The sequence below is a fragment of the Erinaceus europaeus genome, chromosome 1 (assembly GCF_950295315.1).
Source record: "Erinaceus europaeus chromosome 1, mEriEur2.1, whole genome shotgun sequence".
Classification (NCBI taxonomy): Eukaryota; Metazoa; Chordata; class Mammalia; order Eulipotyphla; family Erinaceidae; genus Erinaceus; species Erinaceus europaeus.
In genome coordinates this window covers 36366651-36390062 of record NC_080162.1, presented here as the reverse complement: position 1 = coordinate 36390062, position 23412 = coordinate 36366651, and the positions used below count along the sequence as shown (strand labels likewise).

At 42.4% G+C, this 23412-nt stretch overlaps 1 protein-coding gene across 2 annotated transcripts in view; it reads left to right on the top strand.

Moving 5' to 3' along the window:
- The first annotated feature begins 584 nt into the window (after positions 1-584).
- EDN3 (endothelin 3) overlaps positions 585-23412 on the top strand; it is a 34305-nt gene continuing 11477 nt past the window's right edge. For both annotated transcript variants that reach the window (XM_007529238.2, XM_060181192.1), the window contains exons 1-2: positions 585-1000; positions 1545-1827. In XM_007529238.2, the coding sequence (XP_007529300.2) occupies positions 949-1000; positions 1545-1827 (335 nt within the window). In that variant the 5' untranslated portion in view covers positions 585-948. The remainder of the gene's footprint in view (positions 1001-1544; positions 1828-23412) is intronic.

Genomic DNA, 23412 nt, shown 5'->3' with positions numbered 1-23412 from the left:
TGAAAACAGAATTCACCAACCCTCCTCCTCATTGGCCCTCAGGAGATGAGAAAGTCTCGCAGCTTTTGCACATGGAAGACTGAAAGAAATAAAGGAATTCTGGAGTTGTTGTCTTGAGAAAGGATTCGGGCTCTCACTAAAAGCCCGTGGGCAAGGCTGTGGCACATCAGGACCCTTACCCTGGCTTATTGTTGACTTTGATCCCAGGACAGATTCCACACCCAGAGCTCCTGGGAGAGGGAGGCAAGAAGGCTCAGTGGCCATGAATCACCATGAGTGTAAAGTTCGCCCAGGGCCTTGGCAGACTGACCTGTGGAGGGTAAGGTGTTGTTAGGTGAACACTAAGAAATGTTTCTTTTCTTTAGACTGGGAGATAAAAGATAACAGCTCTTAGGGGCAGCCTTTTTATGATCCCTCATAGCTCTTGGGTTGGAGGTTACAGATCCTAGGATAGCAAAGCTTGGGAGTAGAGGTGTGAGCTTGCACATGTGAATGCGTCTGTGTGTGTCTGTGTGCTCGCGTGTGTGGCCTTCCGGCGTTACCCCCACCCAACCCCACTCCACCCACCGTCCCTGTTCCGCCCCCAGGCTGTGCTGGGTGAGCCACGGGCCGCTGTGCTCCTGCTCCCCCCAGAGCCTGGAAAGCGACCCCAGTGCGCCCCGGGTTCAAAGGGCCCGCGCACAGCTCCAACCCCTCCGGGGGGCGGGGAGGCGAGAGGGTTGGCGCGGGAGCGAGGAAAACCCAAGCCCAGAGCCGGCCTGCGCGGGGTGGGCAGCGCCTTCTGAAGTTTGTGACCATACAACCAACTCCTGGCCAGACCCCGGGGTGCAGCGAGCAAGTGACCCGCCTCGAATCCCCATCGCTGGAGGATCGAGAAGTTGTACGTGCCTTTGGAGGCCACAGGAGTCCGTCCTCCCTGCACGGTACCCCCGCGCCTGATTGGGGTTCATGGAGCTGGGGCTGTGGCTCCTTTTTGGGCTCACAGTGACCTCCGCAGCAGGTAAGAGCCAAGCAGCGCGCCTCTCCTGGCGCCAGCGCACACAAAAGAACCGGGGATGGGGGGCTGCTAGGAAGGGTCCATTGCTGAGAGCAGCCTATGCGGGCCACCCCTGCAGGCATTGGGGGGCGGGGAGGAGCGGGGGAGCAAAGTCTAGTGCCTGTGCATTCGGGAGGTTGCAGCTCACTAGCAAAATTGGAGACCTGTGGTCCGGAACTATTTAGGTAATTTTTCATGAAGTTGTGAATGCTTTCAAAAAGTTTGCAAACTATTTTCAGAAAGTGTGCAACAATGCTTGCAGACTTTCAGCAAATGAAAACGACTTGCAAGCTTTGTCAGTGAGTATGAACACAATTAGCATAGTTTTCAGAAAAGGCACTTAGTTCTGCAGACTTTAGAAAACTTGGCATTACTTGAACACTTTACAGAAAGTGTCACTAGCTTGCAAACTGCAGCAAGTTTGCCCCTCCCTCAGATGTTTGGGAATATTGGTGTTGGGGACTTGCACTTCCAAGAGCTCAGGAAACCCTTAATCTCCCTCCTACAGGATTGGTGCCTGCCCCTCACCCTGGGGATGCTGGCAGGAGTAGTATATCGCAGACACCCCCTGTAGCCAAATCTGAGGGGAGCATCCAGGAAACATTGACTACAGCGCGGGGTCCAAGACCTGAAAGTTCTGGACAGAAGCAGGGAGCAGATGGGTTTGGGGCACAGGCAAACAAGGGGAGCCCTGTGCGCCACAGAGCCAGACGCTGCACGTGTTTCACCTACAAGGACAAGGAGTGTGTCTACTATTGCCACTTGGACATCATTTGGATCAACACTCCTGAGTGAGTCAATCCTGGAGGGTGAAGGGGATGGGACATGGCTGAGAGCTACACATTATCACACTTTTAGAGGACCTCTCTTCCTGGAGCCTGATCAGCTGTGAGCCTTCAGCTCTTACTAAGCTTGCTTGGTCTCTTGCCCACTCTGGTCTTATCTGCAGGTCAGGAATATGACCCATACCCCTTTTGAGAACCTGGCTTAGGAGAAACTCAATCCCAGAGTTTCTGATCTGGTGAATGAGAGCCACCCCCCACCACCACCACCCTTGCAAGTGAAGTGAGTCAGCCAGAGGGATTAGATACCTGAGAAGTACCCCTGAGGTAGAGGAAGTCCAGAAAATTATCTTCCTCCCCAGAGGCTAAGTGGGTTTGTTCCCCTGCCCCCCTTTCTGACCCTGCCAGTTTCCAAGAAGTTTCAAATTCCTTGAAAGTAGTCTTGCTCTAGGAAGTACAGGGGTGTACTTGGCAGAACCTGGTAGAATCTGTGGGTCAGAGTGAAATTCCACCAGCCAGGCTCCCTTCCTCCCAGGGGTGAGGTACTAATAGATCCTCAACACAGGAACAGCTGGCTCTAATCACCCACTGTTGCCCACTCCCTCACTTTAGATGAAGTAAGTACCATCCTGAGTAGTCTTAAGTTTGCTTTTGCTGTCATGTTATCTGTTCTGAGGTCATAGAAAATCTTTGTAGTGGGGAGGAGCTGACAGACCCACTACTAAACAGGTGTTGGAACTTCTACTACAGAGAAGCGTTTACCATCAGTAGGGTGAACTTGATTTGTTCTGATTACTGGTCAACCAGTTTCGCTTTCCAGATCTATAAGGTCTGGATCTTAAACCAGATGTTTCTGAATCCCATTTCTGTGGTATTCCTGAGCTTCTGTGGTGTTGCCTACATCTGCCTGGGATTCAGATACAGGGCCTGGTTGTGAACAGAAGAACTGTTGGCCTAGAAAAGCAATTTTATCTCTGTATTTGGAGTCCCTCAGTTGATGTTCCTTATAATTTCCTTGGTTCCCAAGTCACTGACCCTTTGGGTACTCTCTGTAATAGCAGGGATGGGCCCACTTGTCCACCTTGTTCATGGACACCCCAAAATCAAGGAAGTGAACTTGGGAATTTTTTTTTTCAAACTAGTGACAAGAAACCAGCTAACTACATCTGGGACAGCCCCAGAGTCACTCTGTTGTGGCAAACTCATAGTCAGGCTCCTAGCAGGCAGCAGAGTAGAATTTCCCTGTTTTTATTTTGTAAGAGAATAGTGATATACTGGGAATGAGCCCTGTAAAAGGGGCTCTATTGATTGCTTTCTATTCCTGAGCAAAAATTAAAATCAACTTTTTTTTTTTTTGCCTCCCATTTTATTGCTGGGGCTCTGTGACTTCACCACAAAGCTTCTACTCCTGGAGGCTATTTTTCCCCATTTGTTGCCCTGGTTTTTTTTTTGTGTGTGTGGTTACTATTATTGTTGTTATTGATGTCATTGTTGTTGGATAGGACAGAGAGCAATCTAGAGAGGAGGGGAAGACAGAGAGGGGGAGAAAAAGACCTGCATCACCACTTGCAAAGCGACTCCCCTGCAGGTGGGGATCCTCATGTGGGTCTTTGGCTTCACCTGCTTAACTAACCTTGTGCTTAACCCACTGTGCTACCACCCAACCCCCTCAACTTTTTTTTATAGCTTCCCTCTCACTGATACTTATCATGCAGCATTATGATCTGATCAAATTAGCATTTCAGAACCCAGATCCCAAGATAGCCAACAGCAAGACTGTGTTGCTTTGACTAGTATCCTCAGTCTGTGTCATTGGAGGAGCAGGAAGAAAGGTAACCCCGTTAGGGGCCAGACAGCCAGGGCACAGGATATAAGAGGATTTGGAGAACTTCTTAATTCTTTATCCACTGCCAAGTCCTGAGCAAGTGTTTACAATTTGTTTGAGAGACAAAACACCTAGAGATGTGTCTGAATCCTGTCTCATAATTCCAAATTGTCTTGGATGACCCAAATGAAGTCAGTGGTCTTTTGATTTATTATAGGACAGTCTAGGAACTCAGTGACTTTTCTCTCAGTTTAATTTACCTCTTCCTCACTTCCTTCACCCTGATTCACTTTGAACACTAGACAAGAAGGATTAAATAGGCTGTTGTAGAGTCCCAAGACCTATTCAGGGAAACAAAAATGACAATAGCCAGACTTGAGCATCTTGAGGTTAGGCAAACAGAATAGTTCTTATAAGGAGACTGTTCTGGATGCTCTGTGTTTTCCTTTCTTCCTTTTCTACCTCCTTTCTCATTCCCCTCGCTCCCCTTTCTCCTTCTTATCTCTCTTTTTTCCTTCCGAAAACTCTATTAATCCATTTGCTGATTTTCCAAACATCTTGGACAAGTGATAAGATGGATTCTAGGATTGGAAACATTGGTCTTTGCAGAAAGGGGAGGATCTGAAAATTGCTCAACTGGGCTAAGGGAACAGCCATAACAGTTTCTTCCACTGTTTATCTCTTCCTCACCTCTTGAATTGATTCCATTCTTCCTTAGTTATCACTACCTATCCCTTAGTAGACCTTCCTTGTCTCTTTGAACTTCTTCTAGGGTGTGGTTTCCCAGTCCCTGAAGCTGCCCATTCTGGAAACCCAGAAGAGTCCTGGTCCTCATATCCTAAATCAATAATCTTAAACTTGGGCTAATTTTCATCCCTTCCTGCCCCTGAAGGCACATGAAGATAGAAACAACAATCCTCCTCTTTCTAGAAAAACATCGGCAGAGGTGCAAGCATTCTCTCAGAAAGAACAATTAGGACCATTTAAACTACTTTTAAAGTGACAGGAGAAATTATTCAGATCCCACATTCCTGGAGGGATATTCTTTATAAAGTCCACTGTTTCCTTTGGAAAATTCATGGGCCTAAAGAGGGCTAAAACATGTCCTTGACTCACCATGTCCTGTCTTTGTAGAGGATTTGGTTGGTTTGTGGGTTCATGTATGCTTTGTGGTATTTCTTGATGATATTAGGGAGTTTCCATACCAACTGTGCCCTAAAGAGTCCTGCCACTGCCAACAGGAAGATAAGTGTCTCTCCTCCCCAGAGAAGAGCACATACTGTTTTACAGGTGTGGGAAATTTGCCAAGAACAAGCTAACAAGAGGAGAGGGAGTAAAGAAGTGATCTGTGTTGTGTGCCTCTACACACTTGAGGTCTTGGTCATGTGTCATTTAATGGTGGGGACAAGATGTTCCATGACATATGCTATTGGGTGATACCATCTTTCAAACATCATAGAGTGTAATTGTACAAACTTAGATGGTATAGCCTCCTGCATATCTGGGCTCCATGGTAGTCTTTTGTGGTCCTTGCCCTTCATGTGGTTCATCATTGATTAATATGTACTTTTTTTTTTTACTTTATTTATTTGATAGGATAGAGAGAAATTGAGAGAGAAGAAATTGAGAAATAGAGAGGGAGAAATAGAGAAATAGAGAGGGAGAAAAAGACATATGTAGCACTGCTTCACTAGTTGTGAATCTTTTCCCCTGTAGGTGGGGACCAGAAGGCTTGGGTCCTTGCGCATGGTAACATGTGCACTTAGCCAGGTGCACCGCCCCGTGGAAATTGTACTACTCAGGTTTCCTGGAGAGACAGAATCAATGGAAAGTATACATGTAGAAAATGTCTACCTAAACACACAGGAGCTGCTGTTGCAGTCTTGAATTTAAAGGCATTCTGAAGGCAGAATTTCCTCCCTTACAAGGTACCTCAGCTGTTTTTGTTGAGGCCTTCAAATGACAAAGTGAGGCCCACCATATTACATTTTATTCAACATATATTATTTTAAACATTAACCTTTCTGGGGCTGGGAGGTGGCACACCCAGAAGAACACACATCATAGTGCACAAGAACCTGAGTTCAAGCCGCCAGTCTCCACTAGCAAGTGTGAAGTTTCACAAGCAATGAAGTAGTGCTGCAGATCTCTCTCCCTCTCCCTCTCCCCTCCCTCCTCCCTTTCTTTTCAACTTCTCTATCCAAAATAAATACATAGAAAATGTTAATCCTCCTAAAAATGCCTTTCCAGTAATACTTTGTTTGATCAGTGTCTGACCAAAATACCAGAGTATTGCAACCTACTTAAGAGGATGCATAAACAGAGACATCCTTAACTATCCTTTCTAACTGTACCCTGGAGCCCACAGAAAGTCAAACCCTCTGTCCAGTCCCTGTGCATCTGGTTGGAGATAGAAGCCAATGTAGCTTCAGGACTTTGAAGGAAACTTGCTGTATCACTCATCCTTCCATACACACTTTATCCTTCTAATTGGTGGAAAATGTCATCTGCTAATCCTGCAGGGACGTAGTGAGGGAGGCATGGGAGGCGGTGATGGTGACCATGTTTTCCAAATGAAAATCTGAGCCATATGGGAAGACAAGAGGAATCATTTGTGGAGAGAGCAGCATAGGATGTTGGGACCATGGCTATGGTGAAGTTTGAAACTGCAATTCCTGCTAGCAGGGAGGCTTCTAGACCCAGGCACTTAACCCCCATGTTCTGTTTCATAAGCTATGAGGCTTGGAGGTGGTGCCACACACTCTTTACAAGCCCTTTGAGATGTGGACATCAATCCAGTCTGATTCTAGGATAGGGACTCAACAAGGTGACCCAACTGTTCACCCGGCTGCTGTGAGCAGGGCCACAATGACTCAGTGCAGCAGGAATGGTGATTTGTTTGGGGTTCTCTTTGTCCTCTAAGAAATAAGGAACAGAAACAGCTGTGAAGCAGAGGGACAGTCTTTTCACCACAATGATTACTGTGGCAATGACTCTTGAGAAAAGTGTGAGGCGGACATAAAAACATACATGAGAGATACCCAGTCTAGTGCCTGGATAGAGATAACTTCTTAGAGCAGAGTCAATCCTCTCTCCTGCAGAATCCCTTTCTACACTGGAGTACTTAGAAGTACTGCTGAGGGGAGTGGGGCATAAGGATCCCAGTTTGACCCCCTGGCTCCCCACCTGCAAGGGAGTGGCTTCACAGGCAGTGAAGCAAGTCTGTAGGTGTCTTATCTTTCTCTCCCCCTCTGACTTACTCTCCTCTCTCCATTTCTCTCAGTCCTATCCAGCAACAACAACATCAATAACAACAACAATAATAACTACAGCAATAAAAAAGGGCAACAAAAGGGAATAAATAAATAAAAAAAAAAAAAAAAAAAAAAAAAAGTACTGCTGAGGATGGCCTCTTGGGACCAGTCTACCCAGGTCTTGTGCAGCCTCCTAGATCCTGAGCAAGTCTCAGACTCACTCATTATCATTGCCTTTGATGGTCCTGGAACCCTGCCGACAGGCCATTAGCATTTATTAGCATAAGGTTTACAGACTGGGGAAAAGGTGAGCCCAGCTGCCTTGGCTACTGATAAGCAGTTTGATAAGGACACTTATGTCCAAAGGTTGCTCTGGGCTTTGGCATACATATTTGGTCCCACCCTTTCTGGCTTTCCTTTCTTATTGCTGTTGTTTCCCATTTGATGTGGTGAATGACTGGAATGTCTGGGGAACCAGGCAGGATGTCCTCTAAAGACACTAACCTAGAGCACCCTCTATGAAATGGGGAGTAGGCACCTGGCATTTTAGGATAATTGAAATGGTTTCTTTTGAATCTCTGTGAAATGTTCATGACAATATCTTGGTAAGGGATATCTTAGGTTCTTACTGGGTGAGTCAAGCCTAGTAAATAAACATAATGACTTATAATTTGCAAACTGAGGACCACATGGAGCCCCAAATCTTCATTTCCAGTTTCACCCTTCACTGCCCAAGACCAAAGTGGGTGGATCCTTGGGAAATGCTTTTCAGGAAATACTATAGATAAAGGTTTCTAAAAAATTATAAATGGGTGGTCCGGGAGGTGGTGCAATGGATAAAGCACTGGATTCTCAAGCATGAGGTGCTTAGTTCAGTCCTCATCAGCACATGTAACAGAGTGATACCTGGTTCTTTCTCTCTCTCTCTCCTTCTGTCTTTCTCATTAATAAATAAATAAAACGTTTAAAAAAGAAAAATTATAAATGAGAACATGTAAGAGAAGATGATATTGGCCAGTTTGGAAATGATTTTGAACTCAGGCTTCATGGCAGTCCTGGTCTTACTTGACTTGATATGATATTGGTCTCTTTCTTTCTTGGTCTCTTTCTTTCTTGGTCTCTTTCTTTCTTTCTTTCTTTCTTTCTCTCTCTCTCTTTTTTTCCTTCTTTCTTCCTTTCTTTCTTCCTTCCTTCTTTTCCTTTCCTTCTTTCTCTCTTTCTTTCTTTCTTTCTTTCTTTCTTTCTTTCTTTCTTTCTTTCTTTCTTTCTTCCTCTCTTTCTTCCTTTTAACTTATTTATTGGATAGAGACAGCCAGAAATCTAGAGGGAAGTGGGGTGATAGAGAGCAAGAGAGGCAGAAAGATACCTGCAACACTGTTTCAACACTCTTAAAAGGTTTCCTCTTGCCAGCAGGGACTGGGGCCTCAAAACTGGATCCTTGCACATTGTACCATGTGTGCTCAACTAGGTGTACCACCACCCAGTCTCATATTGGTCTTTTTCCACATAAACTTTTCTGTCTCCATTTTGGGCATCTAGTGCACATTTACATCCACATTTTGAGAGTGAGTAGCAACTTTGTGAGAACAATTGACTACAAATTATCATCATTAAAGTTTGAAGGCCTCATGGCTAAATTTTAAGTTTTTTGCAGAGACTGAGCCACATAAGGTGACCTCGCTTTTGGCTTACTCAGACCTGAAAACCTCTTTTCGGCCCCAGAGTGTGATGAGTACATGTCCAGGAGCAAAGTCAGGCTGTGTTGAGATACAGCTGGTCCTGACTTTACTGATGAGAGCAAGAGTATTGGGGCTAGGAGGCAGTTTGAAGAAAAGTTGGGACAAAGAGGTCATGGCCTTACATGACCCTGGAGGGAGAATTTGGATTTCTGCTAGATGAAAGGAACTTTGCTGCTAGAAACTTGGCCTTAAATCTGAAGGCAGATGAAAGGCTCTGACATCTCTGGTGCAGTTTATTCCTGTAAGAATTTAAAACAAAGGAAGCTGGGAAGCAAACAGTGCTTTCCTTAAGAAGGCCTCATGGCAGGGCTCTGACTCCAGCTGTCCATCCTCTACTGCATCCACAGCATCTCAACATGCCTGATGGGGGGCTGAATGGAGAAGGGCCTCTTTCAAAACTCCTAGTGGCCCTGTCTAGGGACCAGCCAGTGTTCCCACTTATAGGGAAGAGATCAGCTGTTTAATAAGAGGAGATAACTAACTCTCATTCAATGTCTTCTGTCATATGGAAAAGGAGAGTTCCTACTCACTTACTCTACCCCCTTTTGGGACAGCAATTGATTTCACTTAGAAGGAAAATAAATCTAGACAGTGGCCATACTATTAATGAGCTGCTTGAGCACCTTAGAGTTTGGAGTGCTTTTCTGTATCTTGGCTACCGGGGAAGTATCCTAGGGCATAAACAAGAGAACAAGAAAGCAGATACTTTTCTAGTTCACCCCAGTTTGGAATCTTAAGAACATTAAGGACTTTCTGAGGACTTGGCCTTTTACAAAGACTTGGAAGCAGGGGCCAGGCAGTGGTGCACCTGGCTAAGCACACACATTACAATGCCCAAGGACCTAAGTTCAAGCCCTTGGTTCCCCCTTGCAGGAGGAAAGCTTCACAAAGGATGAAGCAGGGCTTCAGGTGTCTCTCTTTTTCTGTCTCTGTATCCCCCTCCCCTCTCAATTTTTCTCTTTCTAATAAATAAGTAAAAAAATAATTTTTAAAAATCTGGTTATAAAGGCTTCCTTTTATAACTTTCCTAGGGCACCTGAGTAGAATATTTTCATCAGCTCTAGTACAGAGCAGCCAGGAAGCCCAGTGCCTGGTCTTCATAATTTAATAAACAGAAACACATTGCTCTCATGAGTTGGGATAGGCATGAGGCCAATGTGACCACAGCATGGGCTTCTTCCTTTCTCAGCTGTGACCCAAATGGCTCCTGGGAGGGATAGTGTCACCACAACTTGGAGACAGAAACAAGTCAAAAGAAAAGCAAATATATATATATTTCAAACCTGATTTCCACAAATTTCCTTCTGGGCAGAGACTTGAGTGAGTTGAATGATGTTCCTCCTAACTTCTCTTTTCAGGCACAACCTTTTAGGGAGGTATCCAAAAGGCAATGCTCAAGATAAATAATGGTCAATAATGTTTAAGAAATGAAAATTAGCACAGAATTCATAATCAGCAAACTATCAACATTGTTAATAAAAACAGCATCTCTATGCTTACCCAACTTGCTTAGTCTCGTTGTAATTCTGGGGTCTTGTGGGAGGGATTTCAGCCTGTCATTGTTCTAGGGACTCAAGTTTTCTTACTTTGTCCTAAGTGATCCATTCGCGGAGTTGCCAAAATCAAGGGACTCAAAAGATGTAAGCAATTAGCTGAGGAGGAATGTGAGCATGGTCTGATCAGTTTTGTGATAGGGAATCCTATCATCAGGAGCTCTGTACCCTTATGATAAAATCTGCAAACTAGCACAGTGTCTCTTCTTGCTTTTCGAGGATCATTAGAGATGTATGATGGTGTTTGCATTTTTGCTTATTCCATATACAAATATCCCCATTTTTTCTCTTAATGTTACCTGCTTTTTATTTATGCCTTCTGTTTCCACTGCTGGGAACTATTTTGAGCCACATCTGTCTGCAGCTTTGCATAAAGTTATAATGAGGTCATGCCAGACAGACGTGGGTTTCTCATGCCTCTCTTCGACCTGGAATTAGTCAGGGTCATTGGGGGTTGGGGGGAGAAACTCTAGACCAACTCTTATAGACGCCTTAGGGTCGTCCCAGATGGAAGGAAAAGCAGATAATCTGTTGGATTATATGGCAAATCTCATTCCCCACATATTGCAGAAATTTATTTCTCTCACTTTTTGATTTTCCCCTCATTGCAACTTTTTGAAAATCCCACACAGCACAACAAAAACAAACATTTTTCTTTCTTGTTGTCCTCCTTTCCTTTGATTCCTGGAGTGTCCTCCCAACATCCTTCTGTGTGAGTGTGAATGTGAGTGTGATTGTGAGTGTGCCTGTGTGTTAGGGGAGGACCAGGTGTGTGTGCCAGTGAAAATCTGTGGCTCCTGATTGCTCAGCCCTATGGTAATAAGACATGGAGGAGTGCAAACAATTTAGGCCAAAGCTTTCTAAATATTTCTGGTGACCTCCAGAGCCTTACCCACTAGAGAAAGATAGAAATAGGCTGGGGGTATGGAGAAAACTTCCAACACCCATGTCCTTCAGAAAAGCAATTACAGAAGCCAGACATTCCACCTTCTACACCCCATAAAGAGTTTTGGCCCATACTCCCAGAGAGGCATAACGAATAGAGAAGCTTCCAGTGGAGGGGATGGGATACAGAACTCTGGTGGTGGAAACTGTATGGAATTGTACCCCTGTTATCTTACAATCTTGTTAATCATTATTAAATTATATATATATATATATATATATATATATTTCTAGGAACTCCTTGGGCTAGTGGGACATTTCTCCCTCATTCGTCATTTTGTTGCTATAAGCAAATGTAGGACCTACACCATCTGCTGTGCTATTTGCAGATGCCCAAGTAACAGTGACAGGATTGGACAATGTCCAGGTGGATGTAGGACTGAATGAACCCTTCCCAAGTCCAAGCCCTCCTTTCATTTCTTAAGCCCAGTGGAACTCTCAGCCAGTGGAGTCTTTAATTTGGACTGGGGATCTGGGTCTGCTAGACCAATCAGGTCTCTGATCTGGTTTCAGAGATCTCATCCATCTGTGTTACTTCTTTTTTCCCACTGTGGTATGAACTGGCCTGTAGGACACAGTTAGGCTTCAAGTAATCTAGAGACCACAGTCACTCTAGGCAAGCCTTCAGAGATGGGTCTGCCTGGTAAGGACAGCAATGGTAGAACTCCATTAAATCAGTCAAGAAGTCTATGCATTTGGGAGACTAGATGTGCCCTAGGTGTCATGGATGAGTTTAGCTCACTTTCTTCCCTTCATTTAGAAGATATTTATGATTGAGAAGTCATTGAGCATTTGTTCAGAGTCAGAGACTGTGTCAGTAACCTTGGGTACAGAGGTAATTGAGGCAGAGATAGCTAGTGATTCCAAGAAGAAAAAGTCCAGCCGTTGCCACCCCACAAAACACAAAGAAAGCCACACCTGCATTGCACATGAGGGAACAAGGCTCATTCTTGGGTCTAATTCTGAGGGACCAGTGCTGCACTTTCTCCTTGGAAATGTCTAAATTCTGATAAAATTCCCAATCTTCCAAGTTCTTGATAAGCCCCCAAATTTTGTTTCCTTTGGGCAGGGAGTAAGAATATGTGTGTGTGTGTGTGTGTGTGTGTGTGTGTGTGTGTATGTATGTGTATATATATACATATATATATACACACACACATATATAGTTAACCATCAATCCACAGAACATTTCTCACTGTTTTAATATTTCCAGGTACTCTGGAATCATCAGCTGTTACTTAGGGCCTTGAGAGGAAGACTTCTCACAAGGGCAGATGGATAAGCAATCTGCCCTGGGGTCTTCTGACTACAATGGGAGGTTTTTTTGTTTGTTTGTTTTGCTTTGTTTTTTTCCCCACTGTGGAAGCAATGCTAGTTATTAGTCTGTGTTATTTTCTTTATAATGAGAAGACATGTATGTGTTTTCTACTTTTGCAGTGAGTCACTGAAGAGCTGTATTTCCTGTCTTTTTTTTTCCCTGGAGGTTGGAAAGGCACCCCATCGTGGTCTGGCTTATGGCCTGGTCCACACCAGACTTTCAGAAGCATTTGATGAGCAGACAAGGAACAAGTTCATTAGAGGAGAGACTTCTGAGTATTAAACAAATGTTGGGGATCTGGTCTCTGAAAGTCTTGGAATGAAGAAAACCAGATGTTTGCTTCCACCTGCCCAAAAACCAGTATGATCCAAATCAAACACTTCCCAGTGTGCACACCTGGGAAGAAAGGATTCAGACCAGCTAAGTTGGCTAGGTTTTGTCCCAATTCTGAACACACTGGTCTGTGTTTGGTTACAATAAAGACAATCTCTATAGTTCCTAGCAGCTGGAGAGGCCCAGAGTGTTACTGTTAAACCTGAGAGATCATGGTGCATCAGTCTCAAGAAAGTAAGTTCCAGAGTCAACTAGACTCTGGCTGTCATCAATGGAAACCTTGTATAGCTAACACAGCATAAAAGGAATTTGCTGCTGGATACTGAATGGGAGGAAGGAAAAGCACTAGACCCAGAAAAAATTACTGAGACAACGCTAGGGGTCCAGGGCAAAGCAGGATAAAGTCTCTTGGCAAATAACAATTCCAAATCTTTTCAGATCTTGAGATTCTTCATTTAGTTGTTTTGGGAGAGAGACATTCTGATTGAATCATCTTACAGGTCAAGAGGAAGGTGAGACTCATTCCTCAGTTGGATTATCTCACCACAACCTCTCTCAAAGACGAAATGATAATTCCCCAATGGAGATATGGGACTGGATAGATACAACCAGCATTGACCTCATGTTCTAGAGAATTCCCTACCTTTATGTTCATTGAGTATGAATACTCCTGTCTCTGAACTTGTATCCCATTACCTCCATGGTTTGTGCTTAGTGGAAATCCATCAGAAAATCATAGACATGAATAGGTCTTAGAATATTCAATCACTTCTTGAAGTTACCTCACCCATTCTTTTCCTTAGAAAATCTACTACATTTGCTAAATGTGAGACACAGAGACAGAAAGTTTGATATGAGAAAGGGAGAAAGAGAGAGTAGAGTACCACTTTGGTACATATTGGTTATGGAGTGTCCTACTAAATTTAGGCATGTAAGCTTAATACTTTACCAGTTGAGCTATTTCCCTGGCCACTTTGTCTTATCTTTCTTACTCATTAGAAAAAAAAATTGGTTCTCTCTGGTTAGAATTACAAACGTAGCAAGCGAAGGTGGTCCACACTTTCTTCCTTGCCCAAGAAGATATTTCTAGGCTCTGAAAAGCAGTAAATGGGCCTTCTAAGGGAGGGATTTAATGAAATCTGAAATTGAGCCATAGCTAGCAAGCATGTTCTAGTCTAGAAATTTTTCCTCTGGGGAATGGTGAGCAGCAGTATCTAATGACCATTGGTGCCAGGCAGCTGGAGTCTGCCTCCTGACTGTCTGCAGTGGGGACAGTTGTTTCTCCTGCTTTTGACTGAAGAATTGGTGATCAAAGTCATAACTTCTGTGCAACTCATCTCCTGATCTGAAAAGCAATGTTTCCCATGCTTTCCCATATCAGACAGAGAAATGTGAATTGAAGGAGGTCAGGTATCAAGTTGACATTCCAACTGTGAAGTGAAAATATTCTATTTATTGGGGATGCAGTCAGAATTTGGAATTAAAATGCAAAAATTATTATTGCATTATCATTGATTTACAAAATCATAAGGTTTCAGGGGATAGTTTTCACACACAGCTATAAAAGAAAAGTTGTATGTGAACATGCAACTCAATGTATCTACTACCAAAGTTCCCTTTCCCCTCCAACTATTCCTTCAAATCTCTTCCCTCTGATAGCCACCTTAGTTTTTACAGACTCTAAAAAAACAGTTTGGTCACTGTTTTTTCCCAATGAACTTGGAATTTAAAAATGTGAAAATTATAGTTGTGTTTATAAAAAGAGAATAAGGTTTGGTACCCTCAGGGGTAAGTGGGAGGAAGGGACTTTCAGGTCCTGGTGCATGATGGTGGAGGAAGACCTAGGTTGGGGGTGAAAGGGTTTTGCAGAAAACTGAGAAATTTTACATGTATACCAACAACTGTATTTACTATAAACCACTAATGTGCCCAATAACAAATAAATTAGTTATTTTTTTAAAGTAACAAGGACTAAATTTGTCACTGCCATATGGTCTAACTTTGCTTTCTGGCATAAGATACTAGATCAGTGATTGTAAACTCATATGTCCATAAAGTAACATAACAAAAATGCATAAAACAGTGTGGTATACAACTACTGGAAGTGGTGGGGCAGGGGGCTTGGTGGGACCTCAAGTCCAATCTGTGGCTTCATCATTCTCTGCCATGTTGGAACCTGATGTTGGTGTTAGCACAATCAGTTATCCAAAAGAAATAGGATATTTGGATGTTTATGTGAAATTTTCTTATTAAAAGATGCAAATCGAGTAAGTTGATGAAGCCTACAACATGCCAACTTGCTAACCTCAAAACAGGATGAAAACTCTTTGAAGGGCTGTGTATCTGTCTTGTTTATGAATTTACCCCAAGAGTCTATTTCAGTACTTACACAGTGAAAAACATCCAGTGAACATTTGTTGAATAATGCTTAATCAAGGAATTTTAAAAAAAGTGAATTTTTGAAGAGATGGTAGTTTTATATCCTTCCCTAATAATTTTGAATTTGATCCATGAAGTTCTATAATTTGCTCTTTTCTCTCCTCTGTCATCATTTCTATCTCATCTTTAAAACTTCTGATGTAAAAGTTAGATTCTAGGAGGGGGCAGACACGGGCAAGTGGGTGGTTGTGCCCCTGGCTAGACACACATGTTATTGTGCTCAAAGACCTGTCCTTACCTGCAAGGGGGAAGCTTCATGAGTGGTGAAGCAATGTTGCAGGCTCAGGTGTCTCTTTTTTTATTGTTTTATTTATTTATTTATTTAAGAAAGGAGACATTAACAAAACCATAGAATAAGAGAGGTACAATTCCGCACAATTCCCATAACCCGATCTACACATCCCACCCCCTCCCCTGGTAGCCTTCCTGTTCTCTATCTCTCTGGGAGTATGGATCCAGGGTTATTGTGGTTTGCAGAGGGTGGAAGGTCTGGCTTCTGTAATTGCTTCCCTGCTGAACATGGGCATTGACTGGTTGATCCATACTCCCAGTCTGTCTCTCTCTTTCCCTAGTAGGGTGGGGCTCTGAGGAAGTGGAGCTCTAGTATACATTGATGGGGTTGTCTTTCCAGGGAAGGCTGGTCAGCATCTCGCTGGCATCTGGAACCTGGTGGCTGAAAAGAGAGTTAACATACAAAGCCAAACAAATTGTTGAACAATCATGGACCTAAAGATTGTAATAGTGCAGATGAAGTGTTGGGGGTATTCCCTGCATGCTCTTGTGTACCTCTGCTTTCAGGTATATATTTTTCCCCTAGTTTATGGGCACGGGTGAACCTATGCTATATCTCAGGGGACCTGGACTATATCTAGGTTTGGGACTTTATTGGGGAGTGGAACACCTGGAATGGAATTAGAGAATACTATGAAAGGAAAGGTCTCACTCGAGTGATGAAGCTGAAGGGTTGTCATTCCACACCTGAAGTCTCTGGTCACAGTCTGAAGTAAAACATGCTGGGGTGACACTCGTTGTGTTGATTAGGTTGTGATCCGCGGATGCAATATTATTTGATTTGAATTGAGAGCAGCATGCAGAAAAGTGGGCCCCACCCTTAGGTTCCAGGACTGGGGGAAATATAGGCTCTATAGTGGAAATGTGAGGTTCCTGTTGTCTTAGGGTTCAAGAAGACAATGGATAGTTATTGTTATCATCACATTATTTGGTTATAGGGTTAACTTTGGAAAGTCCCTTTGATAGGGTTTGGGGTATAGTACCCACCATCTTGTATATGGCTGTGCTATCGGTTGCTTCTGTTCTCCCTGGTCTAGGCTTTTGGGAGAGAACATATCAAAGACAGCCTATGTATTAAAAAGACTCAGTCTGTGTTTTAAGAAGTTCTAGACATATCATCAGTTTTTCGCCTCTCATATTAATTAAATAGTGGTTTATATAATGTTTACACTTTAATGGGATTGTACATAAACACCACTCCCACCACCAAAAAACTGTGTCCCATCCCCACCAAGCCCCCCCACCCTCCGCCGTGCCGGAAAGCCCAATGGCCACCCTCCCCTTTACATTGGTGCCCTGCTCTCGATTTAATCAGATCCTGCTTTTAGTTTCCCTTTCTCAACTTCTGTTGATGAGTGGGGACATCCCATACTCATCTTTATCTTTCTGACTTAGCTGACTTAACATAATTCCTTCTAGCTCTGTCCAAGATGGGTTAGATAAGGTGGGCTCATTGTTCTTAATAGCTGCATAGTATTCCATTGTGTATATGTACCACAGCTTTCTCAGTTATGAACATATATGTACACACATCTTTTTGGTTGGGCATTATGGAATCCTTGGGGTATATTCCCAGGAGAGGAATTACTGGGTCATATGGAAGGTCTATGTCTAGCCTTGTGAGAGTTCTCCAGACTGCTCTCCATAGAGGCTGGACCAATTTACTTTCCCACCAGCAGTGTAGAAGGGTTCCTCTGTCCCTACAGCCTCTCCAACATTTGTTGCTTCTGTCCTTTTTGATGTATGCCATTCTCACAGGAGTGAGGTGGTATCACAATGTTGTCTTTATTTGCATCTCTCTGACAATCAGTGACCTGGAGCAGTTTTTCATATGTTTGTTAGCCTTTTGGATCTCCTCTGAAGTGAATGTCTTGTTCATATCCTCTGCCCATTTTTGGATGGGGTCATTTGCTTTTGTGGTGTTAAGTTTGCTGAGTTCTCTGTATATTTTGCGATTAGTCTCTTGTCTAATGTTTGTCATGTGAAAATCTTCTCCCATTCTGTGAGGGGTCTCTTTGTTTGTGTGATAGTTTCTTTGGCTGTGCAGAAGCTTTTCAATTTGATGTAGTCCCATTGGTTTGTTTCTGCTTTAGTCTTCCTTGCAATTGGGTTTGTTTCATCAAAGATGTCCTTGAGGTTTAGGTCAGAAAGTGTTTCACCAATGTTTTCCTCTAAGTATTTGATAATTTCCAGTCTTACATCCAGGTCTTTGATCCATTTGGAGTTGATTTTTGTTTCTGGTGAGATAAGATGGTTCAATTTCATTCTTCTGCATGTTACAACCCAGTTTTCCCAGCACCATTTATTGAAGAGAGCCTCCTTCTTCCATTTAATACTTTGGGCCCCCTTATCAAAGATTAGATGTCCATAGGTGTGGAGGTTTAGTTCTGGGCTTTCAATTCTGTTCCACTGGTCTGTGTGCCTATTTTTGTTCCAGTACCATGCTGTTTTGATGATGATGGCATTATAATATAGTTTGAGGTCTGGGAGTGTGATGCCTCCATTTCTGTTTCTTTTCCTTAAGATGGTTAAGGCAATTCTAGGTGTTTTCATGTTCCAGATAAATGAATGTAGTTTTTGTTCTATTTTCTTAAAGAAGCTTTGTGGAACTTTGATGGGTATCACATTAAATTTGTATATGGCTCTGGGGAGAATATTCATTTTGATGATATTTATTCTTCCAATCCATGAGCATGGGATGTCTTTCCATTTCTTGGTACCACTTTCTATTTCCTTGAAGAGTGACTCATAATTTTGAGTATGCAAGTCTTTCACTTCTTCAGTCAGCTTTATTCCTCGGTATTTTATTGATTTTGTTGCAGCAGTGAATGGGAGTGATTTCTGGATGTCTTCTTCAGTTTTAGTGTTTGAATAGAGAAATGCCACTGATTTTTGTACATTGATTTTGTAGCCTGATACCTTGCTATATTGCCTAATAACTTCCAGTAGTTTTCTACTGGATTATTTAGGTTTTTCTATGTATACTATCATGTCATTTGCAAATAGTGAGAGTTTGACTTCTTCCCTTCCAATCTGTATTCCTTTGATTTCTTTCTTTTGCCTGATTGCTGTGGCAAGAACTTCCAATACTATGTTGAAGAGTAGTGGTGATAGTGGGCAGCCCTGACTAGTCCCTGATCTGAAGGGAAATGCTTTCAACTTCTGTTCATTGAGTATGATGTTGGCTGTTGGTTTGCTATATATGGATTCCACTATCTTTAGGTATTTCCCATCTATTCCCATTTTTGTAGGGTTTTGAGCATGAATGGGTGTTGGATTTTGTCAAAGGCTTTCTCTGCATCTCTTGAGATAATCATGTGGTTTTTGGCTTTGCTTTTATTGATGTGGTGAATGACATTAATTGACTTATGGATGTTGAACCAGCCTTGCATTCCTGGGATGAATCCCACTTGGTAGTGATGAACAATCTTTTTGATATGTTGCTGTATCCGGTTGGCCAAGATCTTGTTTAATATTTTGGCATCTATGTTCATCAGAGATATTGGTCTGTAGTTTTCCTTTTTTGTTGTGTCTCTGTCTGCTTTGGGTATCAGAGTGATGTTGGATTCTTAGAAAGTGGAAGGGAGTGTCCCTGTTTCTTCGATCTTATGGAAAAGTTTTAGGAGTATGGGTATTAACTGTTTCCTGAAGGTTTTGTAGAATTCATTTGTGAAGCCATCTGGTCCAGGACTTTTGTTGTTGGGGAGATTCTTAACAACAGTTTCAATTTCTTTGTCTGTGATTGGTGAATTTTGGTTTTGTAGTTCTTGGTTCAGTTTTGGAAGGGCATATGCTTCTAGGAATTCTTCCATTTCTTCCAGATTTTCTAGCTTGGTGGCGTATAGTTCTTCATAGAAGTCTCGCATGATTTTCTGGATTTCTGTGGTGTCAGTTGTGATATCTCCTCTATCATTCACAATTCTATGAATTTGAGTCTTCTCCCTTTTTTGTCTTGTGAGTATGGCTAGGGGTTTTTCAATCTTGTTTAATTTTTCAAAGAACCAACATTTGGCTTCATTGATCTTCTGTATGGTTCTCTTATTTTCTTTTTTTTTTAATTTTTTATTTAAGAAAGGATTAATGAACAAAAACATAAGGTAGGAGGGGTACAACTCCACACAATTCCCACCACCCAATCTCCATAACCCACCCCCTCCCATGATAGCTTTCCCATTCTCTAGCCCTCTGGGAGCATGGACCCAGGGTCGTTGAGGGTTGCAGAAGGTAGAAGGTCTGGCTTCTGTAATTGCTTCCCTGCTGAACATGGGCGTTGACTGGTCGGTCCATACTGCCAGTCTGTCTCTATCTTTCCCTAGTAAGGTGTGTCTCTGGGGAAGCTGAGCTCCAGGACACATTGGTGGGGTCTTCAATCCAGGGAAGCCTGGCCAGCATCCTGGTGGCATCTGGAACCTGGTGATTGAAAAGAGAGTTAACATACGAAGCCAAACAATTTGTTGAGCAATGAAGGATCCCAAGCTTGGAATAGTGGAGAGGAAGTGTTAGGGAGGTACTCACTGCAAACTCTAGTGTACTTCTGCTTTCAGGTATATATTTTGCAGTAGTTTATGGATACGTGTGAACATATGCTCTCTCTCACAGAAACTGGTGTATATCTAGGTTATGGGACTTTGTTAGAAAGTGAACTACCTGAGATGAAATTAGAGTGTACTATAAAAGGAAAGGTCTCACCCGAGTAATGAAGCTGAAGGGTTGTCATTCCACACGTGAAGTCTCTGGACACAGTCTGAGGTGAAGCATGTTGAGGTGGCAATCGTTGCGTTGGTTAGGTTGTGATCGGCGGATGCAATATTATTTGGTTTGGATTGGGAGATGCATACGGGAAAGTGGGCCCTATCCAAGGGTTCCAGGACTGGGGGAAGTACGGGCTCTATAGTGGAGATGTGAGGTTCCTGCTGTCTTAGGGTTCAAAAAGACAATCGATAGTTAATGTTATCATCACATTATTTGGTAATTGGGTTAACTTTGAAAAGTCCTTTTGTTATGGTTTGCTGTACAGTATCCAGTATCTTGTATATAGCTGTGCTATTGGATGCTTCTAATCTACTTGGTCTAGGCTTTTGAGAGAGTCCGCATATCAAATACACAGCCTATATATTAAAAAGATTCAGTTTGTGTTTTGAGAAACTTTGAGACATACAATTTATTTTCCCCCTCTCATATTAATTAACTACTGATTTATATGTCTACATTTTGCTAGGAGTGTACATAAACACCATTCCCACCACCAAAGGACTGTGACCCATCCCTCCCGCCCACAGGTTCTCTTATTTTCTATGTTGCTAATTTCTGCCCTAATTTTAGTGATTTCTGTCCTTCTGGTTCCTTTGTTCCTCTTCCTCTAAGTCCTTAAGGTGTGCAGTAAGGTTGTTTATTTGGGCTTTTTTCTTGTTGTTTAATATGTGATTGTATGGCTATGAGTTTTCTCAGTACTGCTTTAGCTGTGTCCCAAATATTTTGATGGGCTGTGTCTTCATTTTCATTTGTTTCCAGGAACATTTGTATTTCCTGCTTGAGTGTCTCTCTGACCCAATGGTTCTTAAGCAGTATGTTGTTTAGTTTCCAGATTCTGTGACTTTTAATAATTTTCTGTTTATTGTTAAACTCCACTGTGGTCTGAGAAGATACTTGGGATGATTTCAATGCTCTTGAATTTATTGATGCTGTCTTTGTGGCCTAACATGTGGTCTATCCTTGAGTATGTGTTGTGTGGATTTGAAAATAATGTGTATTCCAATTTTTTGGGGTGAAGAGCTCTGAAAATGTCCAAGAGGTCTAGTCTGTCCATCTCTTCATTTAATTCTCTTGTTTCTTTGTTGATTCTGTGTTTTGTTGATCTGTCTAAGTGTGAGATTGGGGTGTTAAAGTCTCCCTCTATTATTGTGTTACTATTGATGTATATTTGAAGTTCTTTGAGAAGGTCTTTGATGTATTAAGATGGTCCCTCATTGGGAGGTGTCTCTTTTTATCTCTCCGTCTCTATTTCCCCATTCCCCCTAAACTTCTCTCTATATCAAATAAATAAAAATAAATTATTATTTAAAAGAGCTGATATTCCTCATCATAAAGGTAGAGTTCAGCGTTAATAATTCATGCATGAGAAGTTAACACTGAATTTTAAAACAATCTTTTTTTCTTTTTTTTATTTATAAAAAGGAAACATTGACTAAACCATAGGATAAGAGGGGTACAACTCCACACAATTACCACCTCCAGAACTTCGTATCCCATTCCCTCTGCTGATAGCTTCCTTATACTTTAACCCTCTGGGAGTATGGACCCAAGATCATTGTAGGATGCAGAAGGTGGAAGGTCTGGCTTCTGTAATTGCTTACCCGCTGAACATGGGCTTTGACAGGTAGATCCATACTCCCAACCTGCCTCTCTCTTTCCCTAGTGGGAAAGGGCTCTGGGGAAGCAGAGCTCCAGGACATATTGGTGGGGTTGTCTGTCCAGGGAAGTCTGGTTGGCATCATGCTAGCATCTGGAACCTGGTAGCTGAAGAGAGTTAACATACAAAGCCAAACAAACTGTTGACCAATCATGGACCTAAAGGCTGGAATAGTGCAGATGAAGAGTTGGGGGTTCCTCCATTTTGTAGATAGCTAGTATGCATATTTTAGTTATATTCCAAAGGACCTGTGGCTATACTAGTTTTTTGTTTGTTTTTCATTTTTCTTTTTTCTCCTGAGCCTGAAATCTGATATGTAGATGGATCCAAGTTATTGTCTGGGAAGATGATGTCATGGCTGAAAAAAGGACCAGAAAGCAGGATCAGGGAAGCGAGTATCTCCCTAATAAGGGAAAGTGGTATAAATATTGTTGACTGTAAACCCATCAATTTGATGTGATCTGGGGTGTGGGGAGCTTAGTATTTATTAACACCTGAGAGCAAGTGGTAAATCTGGAACCTTGTGAGCAATAATATTCTTATAATCAACATTACCAACAAATAATAAATATTCTGAGTACATTAAGTTGACAATTTATTGTACAAAGAGTCACAACACCACGCATTGCATATTAGGCGTGTTTTGTTTTATTTAAGAACATTTTGATTGATTCTCTCAACTGCTTCTCTTTCATATGCAACTCTGTTATAACTGAAACATTAACAGATGGAAAGTCAGCCTATTTTTTAAATTTTTTTTTTTAAAGGAAACATTGACTAAACCATAGGATAAGAGGGGTACAACTTCACACAATTCCCACCACCAGATCTTTATATCCCATCCCCTCCCCTGATAGCTTTCTTATTCTTTATCCCTCTGGGAGTATGGACCCAAGGTCATTGTAGGATGCAGAAGGTGGAAGGTCTGGCTTCTGTAACTGCTTCCCTGCTGAACATGAGCATTGACAGGTTGATCCATACTCCCATCCTGCCTCTCTCTTTCCCTAGTGGGGTGGGGCTCTGGGGAAGCAGAGCTGTAGGACACATTGGTGGGGTTGTCTGTCCAGGAAGGGCTGGTCAACATCCTGCTAGCATCTGGAACCTGGTGGTTGAAAAGAGAGTTAACATACAAAGGTAAACAAATTGTTGATCAATCATGGACCTAAAAGTCAGCCTACTTTTATGAAGAATTATTCTCCTAACCATATTGTAGAAGAGTAACTAAAAAATTGGTCAGTAAATGTGCTGGTCACAGGATAGATCAGCTGATTTAATTTTATTTTCATGGTACCACAAATAGATCGTTATGATCACCAATTAAGAAATAATTACAATTGACAAAGGCTACAAGACAATCAAAAGTAGATGTATTTATTAGGCAGGCATCAGTGTTGAACGATGAAACAACCAAAAACAAGTAGGGAAAGTATCGGGGGTGGTTGGTGGCAGCACATCCAGTTAAGCACACATAGCTCTAGGTGCAAGGGA